Consider the following 17,156-nt stretch of genomic DNA (forward strand, 5'->3'; position numbering starts at 1 on the left):
AAACATTCCATTTCTTCAATTTCCTACTGCATTGTAAAATGTAGAGATGTCGCGAACTGTTCGCCGGCGAACTTGTTCGCGCGAACATCGGGTGTTCGCGCTCGCCGGAAGTTCGCGAACGTCGCGCGACGTTCGCCATTTTGGGTTCGCCATTGTTGGCGCTTTTTTTTGCCCTCTCACCCCAGACCAGCAGGTACATGGCAGCCAATCAGGAAGCTCTCCCCTGGACCACTCCCCTTCCCTATAAAAACCGAAGCCCTGCAGCGTTTTTTCACTCTGCCTGTGTGTGCTGAAGAGATAGTGTAGGGAGAGAGCTGCTGCCTGTTAGTGATTTCAGGGACAGTTGAAAGTTTGCTGGCTAGTAATCGTTTTGATACTGCTCTGTTATTGGAGGGACAGAAGTCTGCAGGGGTTTGAGGGACATTTAAGCTTAGGTAGCTTTGCTGGCTAGTAATCTACCTTCTACTGCAGTGCTGTATGTAGCTGCAGTGGGCAGCTGTCCTGCTTCTGATCTCATCTGCTGACTGCTGCAATAACAGTAGTCCTTGTAAGGACTGCTTTTATTTTTTTTTTTGTTGTTTTACTACTACTACTACTACTACTATAAGAGCCCAGTGCTATTAGTCTAGCAGTGTTGGGGAGTGGGACTGGTGTGCTAATCTGCTGCTCCTAGTAGTTCAGCAGCACCAACTTTAATTTTTTTTTTTAATATTCATTTTTTTTTTATTTTACTTTTTTTTATTTTACTAACGCTGTAGTAGTGTATAAGTTGACCTTTTAGGCATTATTTGCCCTGTAGGCATTTTTTGCCCAGTGTGTTATTCAACCAACTGCCATCTAGCTGTGTGACCTTGTTCACATTCTGTCTAAATATCCATAATATTACCGTCTCCAGAAAAAACACCAAACAATGCCTACAAGGTCAACGTATGGCAGTTGTTTAAAGAGAACAGTAGATTACTAGCCAGCAAAGCTACCTAAGCTAAAATGTCCCTCAAATCCCTGCAGACTTCTGTCCCTCCAATACAGAGCAGTATCAAGCAGATTACTAGCCAGCAAACTTACTATCATCTGTCCCTGAAATCACTAACAGCTCTCCCCCTACACTATCTCTTCCAAGCACACACAGGCAGATTTTTCAGATACATTTTTGCCCTTGATCCCCCTCTGGCATGCCACTGTCCAGGTCGTTGCACCCTTTAAACAACTTTAAAATCATTTTTCTGGCCAGAAATGTCTTTTCTAGATGTTAAAGTTCGCCTTCCCATTGAAGTCTATGGGGTTCGCGAACCGTTCGCGAACCGCTCGCATTTTTGCGCAAGTTCGCGAATATGTTCGCGAACTTTTTTTCCGACGTTCGCTACATCCCTAGTAAAATGTGTCATGATTTGGACATTTTTTTTTTTTTGTTGCTAAACCATTTAATACATGTGTTAATACATTCATTGTGCTAATGAGTTGCTGATTATTAACCAATAATATAATGGAATGTTTAATAATGTACCTGTACTTTTGATTTATGAGGCATAATCACTAAATATGAGACAGCTTATTGTACATGTGTGTATATATGTATATATATATATATATATATATATATATATATATATATATATATATATATATACATATATATATATATATATATATATATATATATATATATATATATATATATATATAATAACCTCAAAAATTCTAGATTCTAGGGAAATATTCTAAAACTATTTACAATTGGTTTTCGTTTTTTATTTGTGGTTGTTGAATTTTTTAGCTTTTTATTCAGTATCAGTAGCTCTCCAATTTGCCATTTCAACAGTCTGGTTGCTAAGGTCCAAATTATCCTAGCAGCCATGCATTGAATTGAATAAGAGACAGGAATATGAATAGGAGAGGGTCGGAATAGAAACATGAGTAATAAAAAGTATCAATAACAATAAATGTTTAATCTTGCAGAGCATCTGTTTTTAGATGGGGTCAGTGACCCTGATTTGAAAGCTGGAAAGAGTCAGAAGAAGAAGGCAAATAATTCAAAAATTATACAAAATAAATAATGACGACCAATTGAAAACTTGCTTAGAATTGACCATTCTATAACAAACTAAAAGTTAACTTAAAGGTGAACCACCCCTTTAAGACTGTTAAACATTAATTGAAACATGAAATAAACCCAATGGGACTGCTTAGCTTCCAGTAAGGATTCAAGTATGTTAGCTGGGATTAAGTGCTGTTTTACTATTATAGAGAAAAAGGAAATGTGTTTTAAGGGGCACATTTATCAAGGATCGAATTTCAAGTTTATGGGAGTTTATAGAAACTCCCATAATAAACTCCAATTTCGAGTTAAACACGACCAATTAAATTCGTTCCGAGGTCTTTCTCCAGAAAAAAAAGTGATTTTCAGAAGTCCACCAAACTACTCCAAATGAATTGTAGGGCGTCCCCCATAGGCAAACACCAATTCGGCAGGTTTTAGATGGCGAATAGTCAAAATAGAATTCTTAAAGGAACAGTACATGTTAAATTTCAAAATTTAAATTTGATTTCTTTAAAAACTTGAATCAATTTTGGACTATTCCCTAGTCGAATTACACTTAAATAAACTCAAAAATTCTAATTCAAAATCTGAATTCAAATTCGAATTTGAAAATTTAAATTTTCAATTCCACCCTTGATAAATCTACCCCTAAATGTTCATTTATTTGATTTAAATGGAGTCTACGGGAGTTTGCCATCCAGTAAGAGCTTTCTGGAAAAAGGGTTTCCAGATAATGGATTCCATGCCTAAATACAATACAATTAACTTATAGAAATAAAACAGTGTTTGGGAGCACTATGGCATCTTTATCAATACATGGACCATACATATTTCTCAGTATTTTCCAATCTAAAGGAAAATGGGAGAATCTTACCTTCCAATGAGCAAAAATTCTGCAGCCACTCCTAAGCGCCTCATGGCCATTAGAATCCCCCTCACTGTCATCCCCTCACAAAAGCAAATAACCACTCTGGCTTTGGGCAGTCTCTCACGCAGCTTTTTCAGAAGGCGATCAAAGTTCTTCTCCCCAGCATTGCTGTAGATCTTGTCTGTGTGGGCTATGCAGAGGCCTTCTTGAGCAGCCATCTCCTTAAATGCCTCCATACCACTTTCTCCGTAGTTTCCTGAAAACAAGGGAAGGCACTAATTATTTTTATTTTTTCATATTTTCCTTTTACAGTTGAAAGAGATGTTTTAATTCCCGTTTTCCCATTTAATGCCATATTAATTCCCATTTTTGCAGCTCCTAGTAACTAGTGGGGTGCTGTCTCCTTGACACAGTGCCCCAGATGCAACCTGTTATGCAGAATGCTCAAGACCTGTGATTTTCTGGATAAGGGTTCTTTCCATAAAGGTTTTACATTAGGAAACAAGCCATAAATCAGTTGTTGCAACAGTTTGAAAGAGGAGAAGACATGTTGCTTGACAAGAGGCATGTATCATGTTAGGGTCATATGGAATCCTCTATTGGCTGACACTGTCTAAATGATTTTTTATTGTTTTTAATAATATATTATTTAGGAATCAAACTCAATTGTTGCAATAGTTTGAATGGATGGAGAGCAAAGGAAACAAAAGGGTGAGATGGGTGAAGGAATTGATGGAGGAGTTAGGATTTCAGAGCAGGGCCTATCTAAGTGATGCAAATCTCTAAGGTAGCCCCTGTTCATTATACTCTTATTTCCTATTTCCACCAGATATTGTAGAACTTAGACTTCCTCAAGCAGTATACTGTAGTTTTAATGGTACACTCAGGGCCGGATTTACATAGAGAGCGCCCCTAGGCCCACTGCCGTTCGTCGCCCCTGTCCTCTCCCCTTTATTCGTGCAAATTTTCATCATCAATGGGGAAATTTAAAAAATCATTGTATCTCCAACGCATCCCCAGTGTTTTTGAACCAATGTGGGTGTGGTTGGGCAGGATGCCGCCCCCCTAAAATCCTGCCGCCCTAGGCCCGGGCCTAGGTGGCCTTTCCACAAATCCAGACCTGGGTACACTCCTCTGCTCTATGCCTTTCGGGCTTGATCGAAGAGTTAGACCTAAGGAGTGTACATGGGGCAGCCCCATTAACTGATTAGTTATGATTACAGACCAATAGTGTTGGGTTTCGGGTATTTCTAGAATATATGGAAGTAATGTATGTTCCTTGCTCTATATTGTATTTTAGTCACATATCTGGGTATCCTGGGTAAAGCTGGCCATAGACAAAAAGATAAAGGCGTAGAAAACAAAGGTTTGTACGATTTTTGGACCATGTGTGGATTTTTACAAACATTTGTCACACCATGAAGATCGGTCATTTAATCCAATTAATCTGTTAGTCCTTGTTTCGAGATATAGGATAAATCACCCTTTGTATTATCACATCGTTAACACTTGCATTTGTATTCACTGATATTTACCTATCCAGATAAAGTTCCTGATTAGGGACTTAAGCTGCCTAAACCATCTTTTTGTTGGCATACTGTAAATGCTGAGTTGGAAGTGTATGGATGGAAAAACATTTTTATTATAGTATTAGAAGCTGGAAGAAACAGGTGAGACTTGACCAGTCTGAAAACCTAGGTGCAAGTTCCTCAGTAATTGAACACAACATTAAAATATTATGGAAGAATTCCTGTGAATCACTATACCAATTGAAGCTATCTGAAAGAGACCACACTTTTGGCTGTCTGCCAGGTTCCTGATATATAGGGAAAATCAGAGACTGTCCATATTATTTTAAAGTCTTTTGAATACCCCAGGTTCAAGTGTTCCCAAAAAAGCTTTTCCTTATTTGTAGTGTGTCTTTTTGTTGTTGTTCTATCTTTTGTCAGCAAAGTAATGCTAAAGAATGGATGGCCTTCTGTCTTGCAGCTATTGTCTACTCTACAACAGGCTCAAATTTGCAAAGAAGTCTAATCTGCATTGTAAATGTCACATTTTATTTTTACTCCTTACAGCAAAAGAAGACATATAACACCACATGACAGGCAATAGGTGTGCAGTAAAATAAATGTAGGCAGTGGCATAACTAGAGGGCACCAGGCCCCCCTGCAAAAAAAAAATCTTCAGAGGGGCCTGGAGAACTCCGATCCCCATCCTCCTACCCACTTCCCACCCATCCATGCCCCAACTCAGCCCCACCCACCTGATTCCATCCACTCCCACTTGACTTGCGTCCCCTTTCCTCGCAGGTAAGAGAGCAGCTGGGGAGGAGGGTTTTTTTTATTAACTATAGAGGAAGCAGACCCCACAGTCTGGGTTCCCTGTTCCCATGGGCGATCCTGGCCCCTCCACTGCCTGAGGCAGCAGCAGTTGCTGCTGCCCCCCCTCCCCCGGAAATTTGCTCTTAAAGTACCAGGAACAGCATTTTTGCTGCCCCTGGTACCTAGTGGGGCACTGCCGCCTGAGGCGACAGCCTCAACTCGCCTCATTGGCGAAGCACCCCTGCCTGTTCCTCCGGGCCCCCATGCAACTGCAGGATCTGCTTCTTCTATAGTTATGCCACTGACTGTATGGTTTCTGTATAGCCATATTTATATTGCTTTTCAGATCCAGAGAGATGCAATAAACTGCAGAGGATAAATAAAACAAGTATTTGCTTTACCTAAATCATAGGAAGTGTCGCTGCTACAGAGCTTCTGTACACAACTACATTTCATATTTTATTCACATCGATGAAATATGATGGATGATCATACTGCAATTCAAAAATTCAAATTCCTGAAGCAGGTCTACAGTCCTCTCAGCTTGCATAATAATTTACTCCACTTTCAACAAAAAAGACAGTAGTATGTCTTTCATTTCCCAGGAACATCTGAGTACTGGGGTGTTTTCTGAACAAAGATTATTAGTGAAGCAGTATGCAGTTGTATGAAATTAAATCAAATGTGAAAAACTGGCTAAAATTTGGGTACCCTTGTCATTTTGCTAATTTGAAAGCATATAACTGCTCAATACTGATTACTGGTAACACCAAATTGGCTGGATTAGCTTGTTAAGCCTTGAACTTAATACGCAGGTGTGTCCAATCATTAGAAAAGGTATTTAAGGTGGCCAATTGCAAGTTGTGCTTCTGTTTGACTGTCTTCTGAAAAGTGACAGCATGGGATCCTCAAAGCAACTCTGAAAAGATCTGAAAACAAAGCTTGTTCCGTATCATGGTTTAGGGGAAGGCTAAGTCCACAACCTCAATGCCCTCACTGTGAAGAAGCACCTACGTTGCTTCAAATGAAATGTATGTATATGTACAGGGTCGGACTGGGGGGCCCGGGGCCCACCGGGACTGCTGTCCAGGGGCCCCCCTCCGGCCCCTCGCAGCCCTACAAAATTGCGTCTGCCCAGCAACACCGCCACTCGGCGCATGCGCAACAGCGCCGTTTGCCGCGCATGCGCAACAGCGCCGTTCGCCGCGCATGCGCAACAGCGCCGTTCGCCGCGCATGCGCAGGCGGCGCTGCGCATCGCCGGAAAAAAATTTTTTTCCGTGATTGGAAATATTTAGAGACGGGTTCTGGCCCGGCGGGGGCCCACGAGGGTCGGGGCCCACCGGGTTTTTTCCCGGTTTCCCGCCGGGCCAGTCCGACACTGTATATGTATTTAGAAGCTTGTAAAGTTACAAAATTGGAATCACACAAATTGCTAGGTAAACTAGGGGCCTGCCTCTAATGGGTGCACAGTGCACACATAGGCTCAATTAAAATATAGGAGTGCAAAATCTTAGCAAAGGCTTGGGGGCAATGAAATAAGTAAGAGGGGCAGAGCAGAGGAACAGGAAGGTTACAATAATATGCATGTATTTTGTACCTCCCTCCTCCCATATACTCTTGCTTTCCCCTTTATTACACATTTTTTAATCTTTTCTATTTCATCCTCACATATTTTCTCTTTCTTTAATGTTCTCACCCACATCCTACTACTTGCTTCAAAGTTTCCTGATTTAATAGAGCAAAATGTGTTCTCATTCTTCATCTGTACATTATCTACTTTTCCCTGATGTTCTTTTGCCCTATCATTCATTTGTATATGCTTTAATGTTCTCAGCTCATCCCTGACCGTATCTGCATTCTGCCTTCTTTAACTTTATTCCACCCTCTGCTGTTTTTTATTTCCCTAAATTCAGACCCATTTGCCTTTTGCCCGTTAAGTGTTTTGTCCCTCTGGCCTCTCCCCTTGCCAAATTCCAAGAGACCTTAAGAGGTGTTTAACTGTTTCAGTGAGTAAAGCCATCCGCCCTGTGTTTCACACACATATTCTTTACTTCTTCTGCCAGCAGACTTTCCTTGCCACCTGCTCTGCCTTGCTATATTCATTTATTTGCCTCCATCAACCGCCACTTTTTAAACTGTGCAACTGCACAATGCGCATTTTTCTCAAGTCAAGAGTCAACTTCTCAAACATTGTCATTATACAAAAAATGAGCAACTGAACCAGCAACAGGAGATCGGTTATTTAAACATGTGAAAATGTTGCACATTCGCAACAAAATACCATCCCAAGGGTAGGTTAAGAAAAGCTTGGTGGAACCATAGAAGTAATAGGACAGCAGCGAGCCAGGTAAATTAACATTTGATTTAAATCATTCAACTTACAATCAGCACAGCAGCCAGTGCCGGGCCCAGCCCTCATGCTCCACCAGCAACACTCGCCCTCCTCATGCTGAATGTCTGGCGCATATGCAGTGTGCAGCTAGCCTATTTGTTAATTATAGGGCCTGCCCAGCCAATAGGATGCCGTCTCATTTGGCGGTCTTCACAGAACTGGAAAGAACATCTGTCAATCTTAAAATTACAGCGCAAAAACAAAGGAAATTTTAAAAAAAAAACGGTTCCACATATCTCCGGTATTATAATTCGTTCCCTTCTGCCCGACGGGATGGAGAGCAGTCATTTTAAAAAATCTTACAGTGTAATGTGATAAAATGAACACTAGATGGTAGAAGATGATATTTGAAGAAAGGACGCAATACTCTCCCCTTCCACCAGAAGGAGATGCTGAGTTTTAGAAGTATAAAAAGGGGCCACACCCTGGTTTTTATGTCTTCGATGGGAGGAAGCAAATAGAATAGAGGGTGTTACTTATCCTTTAATTGCTGTAAAAATAAAACCAAATTTTGCCCCATTCTTTTGTAGGGGACTGGTAAATTAGTCTCCCAGTATTATTTAGCAGGCAGTCCCCTAGTGTTATAGACGCCTAACTGTGTCCTAAAGTACAGTTTGGAGGGGGCATGTTTCCTTATCCTGCTTAAAGTTATGCCTCTTGGTGTTCTCAACAGTGCTGGGCAGCCATGCGCTCTGGGTCTGTTTTGTGCTAGCTCTGGCCTGAGCAGGCAGGCAAAGCTCCAGTGGAACCTAGACAGGTCAGGTCTGGTAAGGATAGGCTACTCACCTTAAAAGGTTTGTAACAAATTGACAAATCTAACAGTTCACATTAATAGAACAAACTTTTCCATAGAAATAGTTAACAGAAAAAGTACAGTTCAAGAGATATTCACCTCAGAAGTTGCCCTGTACAAATTCTTCAGTTCCACACGGACCCTGTGCTGGGAGGGGGTCACTGACCCCCAAAAACACTACAGTGTTCACTTCCTCTTCCTTGTATGGCATCACACATAGTACTGCACTAGCATTCAGGTACAGAAGAGAAACTGTTATAAGTTTGTGAGAGGGAGGGGGGGTGTGGGCTGTGTGCTGCAGAGACTTCAACTGTGCAGATGGGGGGGATCAAAGTGCTCGGGACCTGGACTTTTAGGACAATGGATCTTTTCATAATTTGGAACTTCATACCTTAAGTCTACTAGAAAATCATATAAACATTAAATGAATCCAATAGGCTGGTTTTGCTTCCAATAAGGATTAATTATATCTAAGTTGGTATAAAGTACAAGCTACTGTTTTATTATTACAGAGAAAAAGGAAATAATTTAAAAAAAATCTGTATTATTTGATTATAATGGAGTCTATGGGAGATATCACTTGTACTTTCCAGACACAGGGGCGCTCCACCAATGAGGCGAGTTGAGACACTCGCCTCAGGCGGCAGCGCCCCCCTGGTTGCCAGGGGCGGCAAAAATGCCGCTCCTGGTAACTAAGAGCCGAATTTCCGGTTTTCAAACCGGAAATTCGGCTCTTCTAGCACAGAGAGCGCTATTGCGCTCTCTGCACGAATCGTCGCGGACCGCCCCTGCCCTCTCCGGCGCTATAAAGGTTAGTGCCGGGAGGAGGGAAGGGGGCGGCGAAAGAAGGCCGCCTCAGGCGGAATTATAGCAAGAATCGCCCCTGTCCAGACATATATCATTTTTTTTGGGGGGGGGGTCAATGTATTGTTTTGTGTATTTACCCCATAAAAAATCATTATTCAGCAGCTGACGTGACTTCCGGGACTATTTGTATGCGCTTGAGGCTTTCCAAATGAGTTGAATTTTTGTGCAAAAGTAAAAAAAATTTCTGGTATAAATCCCTATATCATGAAAAATATAACTTTTTCATTTTTGTTTTTGGTATTTAGAGCTCTAAATCTTGTTCCAGAAGTGGAACACTTAAACTAGGGATGCACAGAATCCAAGATTCGGTTTCGGGATTTGGCCAGGATTCGGCCTTTTTCAGCAGGATTCGGCTGAATCATTCTGCCTGGCTGAACCAATTCCGAATCCTAATTTGCATATGCAAATCAAGGGTGAGGAGGGAAATCACGGCAAATTAGGGTTCGGTATTCGGCCGAATCTTTTGCGAAGGATTTGGGGGTTCGGCCGAATCCAAAATAGTGCATTCGGTGCATCCCTAACTGAAACACTCAGGTTCTCCTGAAAAAAAGGTATTGTTTTCCTAGGTAAATTACAGCCCTCCAGGAGAGAGCACAAAATGTTCAAAAAACCTACCTGCCCTTATCGCACTGCTCTGCCTGTCACTTAGGGTCGCCACCTCACCCCTTTAAAACCAAACTCATATGAAATCCACAGCCTGCATGGCTAATTAGCAATTTATTTAGATGCTTGATACATGGCTGCACATTAATCAGTCTGCAGCATGCATCTAAATGAATTGCTAATTAGCCATGCAGGCTGTGGATTTCATATGTGTTTGGGTTTAAAGGGTGAGGTGGTAACCCTACTGTCACTGCTAGATGTGTAAGTTACATAAGTTTCTAAGCAAGTCAGTGCTGGTTTTGTTGCAATTTTGTACATAACTGACATGCTTAATGCCAAAGGTATTAAAAGATAAAAATATAGAAAAAACAGTATTTATTCACAGTAAAGGTTGCACCCCTTCAGCAGTCCATTCAGTTATAGCCTAGGCAGAACTAGAGTGTAAGAATTGGGAGAACAAGGTTTCTCCTTCCTTTTCTGCAGTATTTGTCTGCATGGCTCTGCCATTACAATTGAGTAATCAACCAATGACCATTCAAATTATGTGACTGGTTACAGATCACAAGCAACCAATGAATTAGTAGGAGGAGGGCAGTATCAACATCCAATAGGAAACAAGTAAGGTCAAAGCCAGGGCATGATGATGTCATCATACAGGAAGTTCTTGTCGTGTCAGGTTCAAAATAGGCCCCTCCCATCACTTCAGAAAACTTGTCAGAGAGACAGGAGAAGGACTGAGTTAATAGGTATAAAAATTAGCTTTTACAATGGCATTTTTACTTTTTGTTATGGAAATTGGTTTTTCTAACACATTGAGAGCATTGTAAGTGGTTTCATAATATTTGTACATTGAAGGTGAACCCCTTTAAGAGGTCACTCTAGAAGTCACAGATAGCTGCTTGATGCTCCTCCGAGGATTGTAAGTGGGATTATGATCCCGGGTACCAATTGCCCAGAAGTAGGGACTAAGGTGCAGATTTATCAAGGGTCGAAGTGAATTCGAGGGAATTTTCAAAGTAAAAAAATTTGAAATTCAAAGTAATTTTTTTGGATACTTCGACCATCGAATAGGATACTACGACTTTGAATTTACTTCGAATTCGATTAGAAGTAAAATAGTTTGAATATTCGATAATCAAAGTACTGTCTCTTTAAAAAAACTTCGACTTCAATACTTCGCCAAATTAAACCTTTAAGTTAACTTCCTAACATGTCCTAATAAACGTTTTGTATTTTTTTACTCGCTGTTCTACTCATATCTATGGTTTGGTTCTTATGTACATGCACCCTTGGACTGGGGTGAACTGTGAGTATGCCCTCTTGTCTATACTACTCCTGTTTTCAATTATTGAAATTGTATTTACTTCAGTAGTGCCCATATGGACCTTGTGCACCATTTCATTTTTGTAGTCTAAAAACACAGGTTTATTTAGGCAAACTCTTCCCAAGATAAGATAAGGTGACAGGAACACAGTTCATTAGCATTTCAACAGCACACATTCAAACATTTCCCCACTCTGGGGTTCTCACCATACAGAGTGGCTTCCACATTCTGGAATATTCTGGGCTTCTCACTAAACCCTGCTAACTCTCTCCTCCTGGGATATCCGCTCACCAGCTTCTGACCTGTATCACCTTCTGGCAGCACCTCAATCACTTTAGACTCTCAACCACCTGGTCACATCTCCCTCTGCTCCTTGCAGTTGCAAGTAACCTTCCTGTTCTGTGCCCTTCTCAGAGAGACCTTCCTAACAGTCTCACTATAATTAAATACCTTTCCACAGGACAGTCTGTTCTTTCCAGAATACTATAGCTTACAGGGCGAGAAAGCAAAATTCTTTAAGCAGAGAAACCATTCTCTGTTTAGTCACATCTCCCTTGCAGCATTCATCTCCTCGGGGTATAAATTAAAGGCAAAACTTTCCTTTTTACACACTTTTTTGGTAATTCTACCACAATATAATATTATTATGGTTGCAATTGTATAAAATTGAGAAGAGATGCTTGGAATATTTTAAAATACGGGTGCCATTCTAATAATTCTCTGAAAGCCTTGTTACTAGTAAACCTTCCCAGAGGAAAGGTATTTAGGGTATTAGGGTTAAAGGGATACTGTCATGGGAAAAAATGTTTTTTCAAAATGCATCAGTTAATAGTGCTGCTCCAGCAGACTTCTGCACTGAAATCCATTTCTCAAAAGAGCAAACAGATTTTTTAATTTTAAATTCTGACATGGGGCTAGACATATTGTCAGTTTGCCAGCTGTCCCCAGTCATGTGACTTGTACTCTGATAAACTTCTGTCACTCTTTACTGCTGTACTGCAAGTTGGAGTGATATCACCCTCTCCCAATCCCCCCAGCAACCTAACAACAGAACAATGGGAAGGTAAACAGATCGCAGCTCCCTAACACAAAATAACAGCTGCCTGGTAAATCTAAGAATAGCACTTTATAGTAAAATCCAGGTCCCTTTAAAGGGATACTGTCATGGGAAAAAATTTTTTTCAAAATGAATCAGTTAATAGTGCTGTTCAAACAGAATTCTGCACTGAAATCCATTTCTCAAAAGAGCAAACAGATTTTTTTATATTTAATTTTGAAATCTGACATGGGGCTAGACATTTAGTCAATTTCCCAGCTTCCCCAAGTCATGTAACTTGTGCCTGCACTTTAGGAGAGAAATGCTTTCTGGCAGGCTGCTGTTTTTCGTTCTCAATGTAACTGAATGTGTCTCAGTGGGACATGGGTTTTACTATTGAGTGCTGTTCTTAGATCTACCAGGCAGCTGTTATCTTGTGTTAGGGAGCTGTTATCTGGTTACCTTCCCATTGTTCTTTTGTTCGGCTGCTGGGGGGGGAAGGGAGGGGGTGATATCACTCTAACTTGCAGTACAGCAGTAAAGAGTTATTGAAGTTTATCAGAGCACAAGTCACATGACTTGGGGCAGCTGGGAAATTGACAATATGTCTAGCCCCATGTCAGATTTCAAAATTGAATATTAAAAAATCTGTTTGCTCTTTTGAGAAATGGATTTCAGTGCAGAATTCTGCTGGAGCAGCTCTAGTAACTGATTCATTTTTGGAATTTTTTTTTTCCCATGACAGTATCCCTTTAAGGATTTATATTCAGATGCAATAAAGACCTATTACAGTGAGACGAGTGAAGTTGTAGTTTTTCTATTCCTGAAGAAGGCATACTGAAAATATAGTTTTAAGAAAGGTCATAATGCCTTTACATCAAATCAGAAAATGCAAAAATTACTTGTTTTGTTGTATAATGTTCAGCTGCTTAGTTCAGTTCTTTAGTAAAGGTTATCTAATCCAGGGACACATGCAATTGCAGTACTGTAGTGGGATAGGGTTTGTCTTTCTACGTCAAGCTGGACACCTATGCGCAGATTTATCAAGGGTCGAAGTGAATTCGAGGGAATTTTCGAAGTAAAAAAAAAATCGAAATTCTAAGTAATTTTTTAGATACTTCGAATAGAATACTACAACTTCGAATTTACTTCGAATTCGATACGAAGTAAAATAGTTTGAATATTCGATAATCGAAGTACTGTCTCTTTAAAAAAACGTAGACTTTACTACTTCACCAAATTAACATAAAGTGCTATGTTAGCCTATGGGGACCATCTAATGCATTTTTCTAAGTTTTTGAAGTCGAAATAAAAATCGTTCGATCGTTCAATTTTACTTTGACCGTTCGATGGCCAAATTCTATGAAAAAAAGTTTGAATTCGATATTCGAATTCGAAGTATTTTAATTCGATGGTCGAATTTCGAAGTATTTTTTACTTCCAAATTCGACCCTTGATAAATCTGCCCCATAGTCATTTTTTTCTGTCTTCCACTACTGGAAGCTGGAATGTTGGTATGAATTATTATAGTGAGGATTTAAGAAGAATTAAACTAGATGTTATTTCCCCAGTATCAGTAACCCTAAGCAACCAATAATATGTTTGCTTTTAAACAAAAGTAAATTCTACCTGCTGATTGGTTGCTATGGGTTACTGCTCCTAGGCAAACCTAGTGCCATTTATTACATAACCCTCTCACTTTGCACTTTCCCTTTTGAAAATTAGGTTTCATACATTTTACCCAAACAGCTTCACCATCACCACATCTAAAGCTGGCCATAGAAGCAAAGATCCGATCGTACGAATCAACGTACGATTGGACTTTCCCATCTCCCGACCCTCCACTAACCATTCAGATCAAAGTCTTTACCATTCCGATCAAATAAGAACAGATCACCCAATGTTCTGCCCCTGACAGCAATCGTACGATACTTATGTCTGACAACACTAGTGACAGTCTCCCTCTGAAAATCGTACGATCGGCAATACACGCAGAGATATTATCGGCAGCCGACAGAAATTTTCTAACCTGTCCGATCGACCAAACGACCGATCTCCGACGGACGAAAAATGTCGGGACTCTCCACACATGGTCTGAAAATCGTACGAATCAACGATTCGTACGATCGGATCTTTGCGTCTATGGCCAGCTTTACTCGATCATTGAGACGTTTTCTATTAAACCTCAAATGTAATGGTGCATATCATGTCGCTTAGAGCTCAATAAGGGAATGTTGACTGTGAATGAATTATCTCCTCATTCCATGAAATGAGGGTTGAAAATATGAGCAATGAGGTGGGTATTATATTTCACTGTGGTGACAGCACAATGACCCTTTGCAGGGCACAGTTTACATTCCCAATAGCAACTTTTCAATGCACATCAGTCTTAACAGAGCTGTGCTTGGTTGAGGGTATCTGATGAAGCACAATTTATTAAGGGAAACTTCTACTGAAGTTGCCAGTCCAAATATGAACTAAAATACCTTAAACTATGACCACTTTGGTGTTATTAATCAATCAGATATTCAGTAGTAGTAATAAGTCTAACAAAACTGGACTTGCTGAATTATTTTGAATTCTTCACCAGTTATTTAAACTGAAGACATATTGCTATCAGTCAAGAAAATTATATGTATCAGGTATACATGAGGCAATGGTAGTAAAACAGTGGAGAGTAGAATGTACTGTATGTATGTATGAATATTTTTATTAATAAAGTGCTGCTTGTGCACGTAGCACTGTACAGTAGAACAACACATTAATAGACAGAGATCAGTACAATAATGAAAGGTATATCTAGAATATAGTTACATCTAAATGGTGTATACTGTTACAGAAAACAAAAGGAGGATAATAAGTGCTGCAATTTACTGTGGCCATACTGATGTTATGCAATTACTCCATAAGGTAATCTATGAGTTTATTTTTTTAAGAGATTGCAGGAAAATTCTCTCTGGAGGAATTCAGGGATTGCATTCCAAATGTAAGGAACAGAAAGAGAGATGGGTGTCAGGTGCGCTCCGCCAATGAGGCGAGCCTCAGGCGGCAGCGCCAGATAAGTTTCCAGGGGCGGCAAAAAGCCGCTCCTGTCACTTTAAAGAGCCGAATTTCCGGTTTTGAAACCGGAAATTCGGCTTTACTAGTGCGAGAGAGCGCAGTTGCGCTCTCCGCACTAGTGTTTCTGCGAGGGGAGGGGCGGCATTTAAGGAGCCGCCTCAGGCGGCGTCTTCATTAGAATCGACGCTGATGGGCGTGAGAGTACCTGGTGGTCTAATGGTAGTAAGACAGGGATGCTTGCCGAACTTACAGTGCGGACGCACGTTGCATCCTCTTTCTTCTGTGCTGTTTCGGAAATTACGTGCACCCCTTATGGGTTTAAAGCGAGCACAGCATCTGATGTCATCGCGTTTGGTGCCAAATTTAAAAATTTTAACGGACCCTGGGCAGTAACTCACTGCAGAGCATAGGTTTATTTTCATAGTTCATGGGTGCTATTTCTTGTTAGTCTTGCCTGTTCCTGATCTTGCCTGTCCCTGGCCATTCCTAGTTTGCTGCCTGTCCTTTGTCCATTTATTGACTACTCTCTTAGATTACGATTTTGTATTTCGCTTTTGTTGTGTTTGACCCAGCCTGTGACCTCTACTACTCCTTTGTCTCCTGATGTGATGCTGCTCTGCCCGATTGGTATTGCCCCAGCTTGTCCCACAACCACACTCCATGTTCAATGTTCCTTCTGCTTATGTTTGTGTCTGCCCAGAACTCCCCCTTGGTCCTCTCACTATGAGACCTGGCAGCATCTGAGTAGGGGAGGGCTCCTCCAAAAGCAAAAGGTGGTGCTTATAGGCGGAAGAGTGAGCTGAGGCCGGGACCTTGGGTTTGCTCTGCGTTTGGGATTCCTTATGTAGCAATGGGTTACAGGGGGAGACAGCAGTAGAAGTGGGTGATGTAACCAAGTAACTCTGAAATGGAAAGGAGGAGTTAGCCAGAAGTAGACACAAGAGAAGAAATATACTGAAGTGCAGTAGAAGTTTGTCATAAGAAAAACCTTATATGTTATTATTTGCTTTATGGGAATCCATTTTAGATTTTTTTAGATAAATGGAGGAGGATTCTATCAGCAGAATTTAATATAGTGGGGAGAGGTGTGAGTTAAGGAGGCCAGTTAGTAGCAACTTAGTGATAGTCTTGGAAGCATAGCATTAGAGCTTGCATGTTAGCTGTTTGTGGAGGAAAGGGAGGGATTTTGGCAATATTGGGTAGGAAGAAGCTACAGAGCTATAATCAGAGATGGGGAGGGCATCAAAGACTGCTTCTGACAATGTGCTGAGTTGACCGTGTTAATGAGCATGCCATCAGTGGAAATAGTAAAGGGTAGGACCTAGTTAATGTGGAAATATGAAAAGTTCAGTGGTTAAGTTTGAGGTGGAGTTATTTCACTCAGGTAGAGATTCTTGGGAGGCACTTAGAGATGTGAGTCTCAGTTCAGCTGTTAATAAAGGGGTTGATAAATAAACTTGGATATCCATTGCATGCAAATGATATGCAAAGCCAAATAAGTGGATGAGATCTCCTAAATAGGGATGTCGCGGACTGTTCGCCCGCGAACTAATTCGCGCGAACATCGACCGTTCGCGTCCGCCGAATGTTCGCGAATGTCGCGCGACGTTCGCCAATTTGGGTTCGCCTTAGCTGGTGCTTATTTTTGCCCTCTCACCCCAGAGCAGCAGATACATGGCAGCCAATCAGGAAGCTCTCCCTCCTGGACCACCCCCACACCCCCTGGGCCACTCCCCTTCCATATATAAACTGAAGCCCTGCAGCGTTTTTTCATTCTGCCTGTGTGTGCTTGGAAGAGCTAGTGTAGGGAGAGAGCTGTTAGTGATTTGAGGGACAGTTGATAGTAACTTTG

The 17,156-nt window shown here is 41.0% G+C and overlaps 1 protein-coding gene across 3 annotated transcripts in view; it reads right to left on the bottom strand.

Annotated features, from left to right (window-relative positions):
• The window catches only part of LOC108716694 (metabotropic glutamate receptor 1), a 215,031-nt gene that overhangs the window by 151,146 nt on the left and 46,729 nt on the right, over positions 1–17,156 (bottom strand). For all 3 annotated transcript variants that reach the window (XM_041562730.1, XM_041562729.1, XM_041562731.1), the window contains exon 3: positions 2,913–3,162. In XM_041562730.1, the coding sequence (XP_041418664.1) occupies positions 2,913–3,162 (250 nt within the window). The remainder of the gene's footprint in view (positions 1–2,912; positions 3,163–17,156) is intronic.

This window comes from Xenopus laevis, chromosome 5L (assembly GCF_017654675.1).
Source record: "Xenopus laevis strain J_2021 chromosome 5L, Xenopus_laevis_v10.1, whole genome shotgun sequence".
Taxonomy (NCBI): domain Eukaryota; kingdom Metazoa; phylum Chordata; class Amphibia; order Anura; family Pipidae; genus Xenopus; species Xenopus laevis.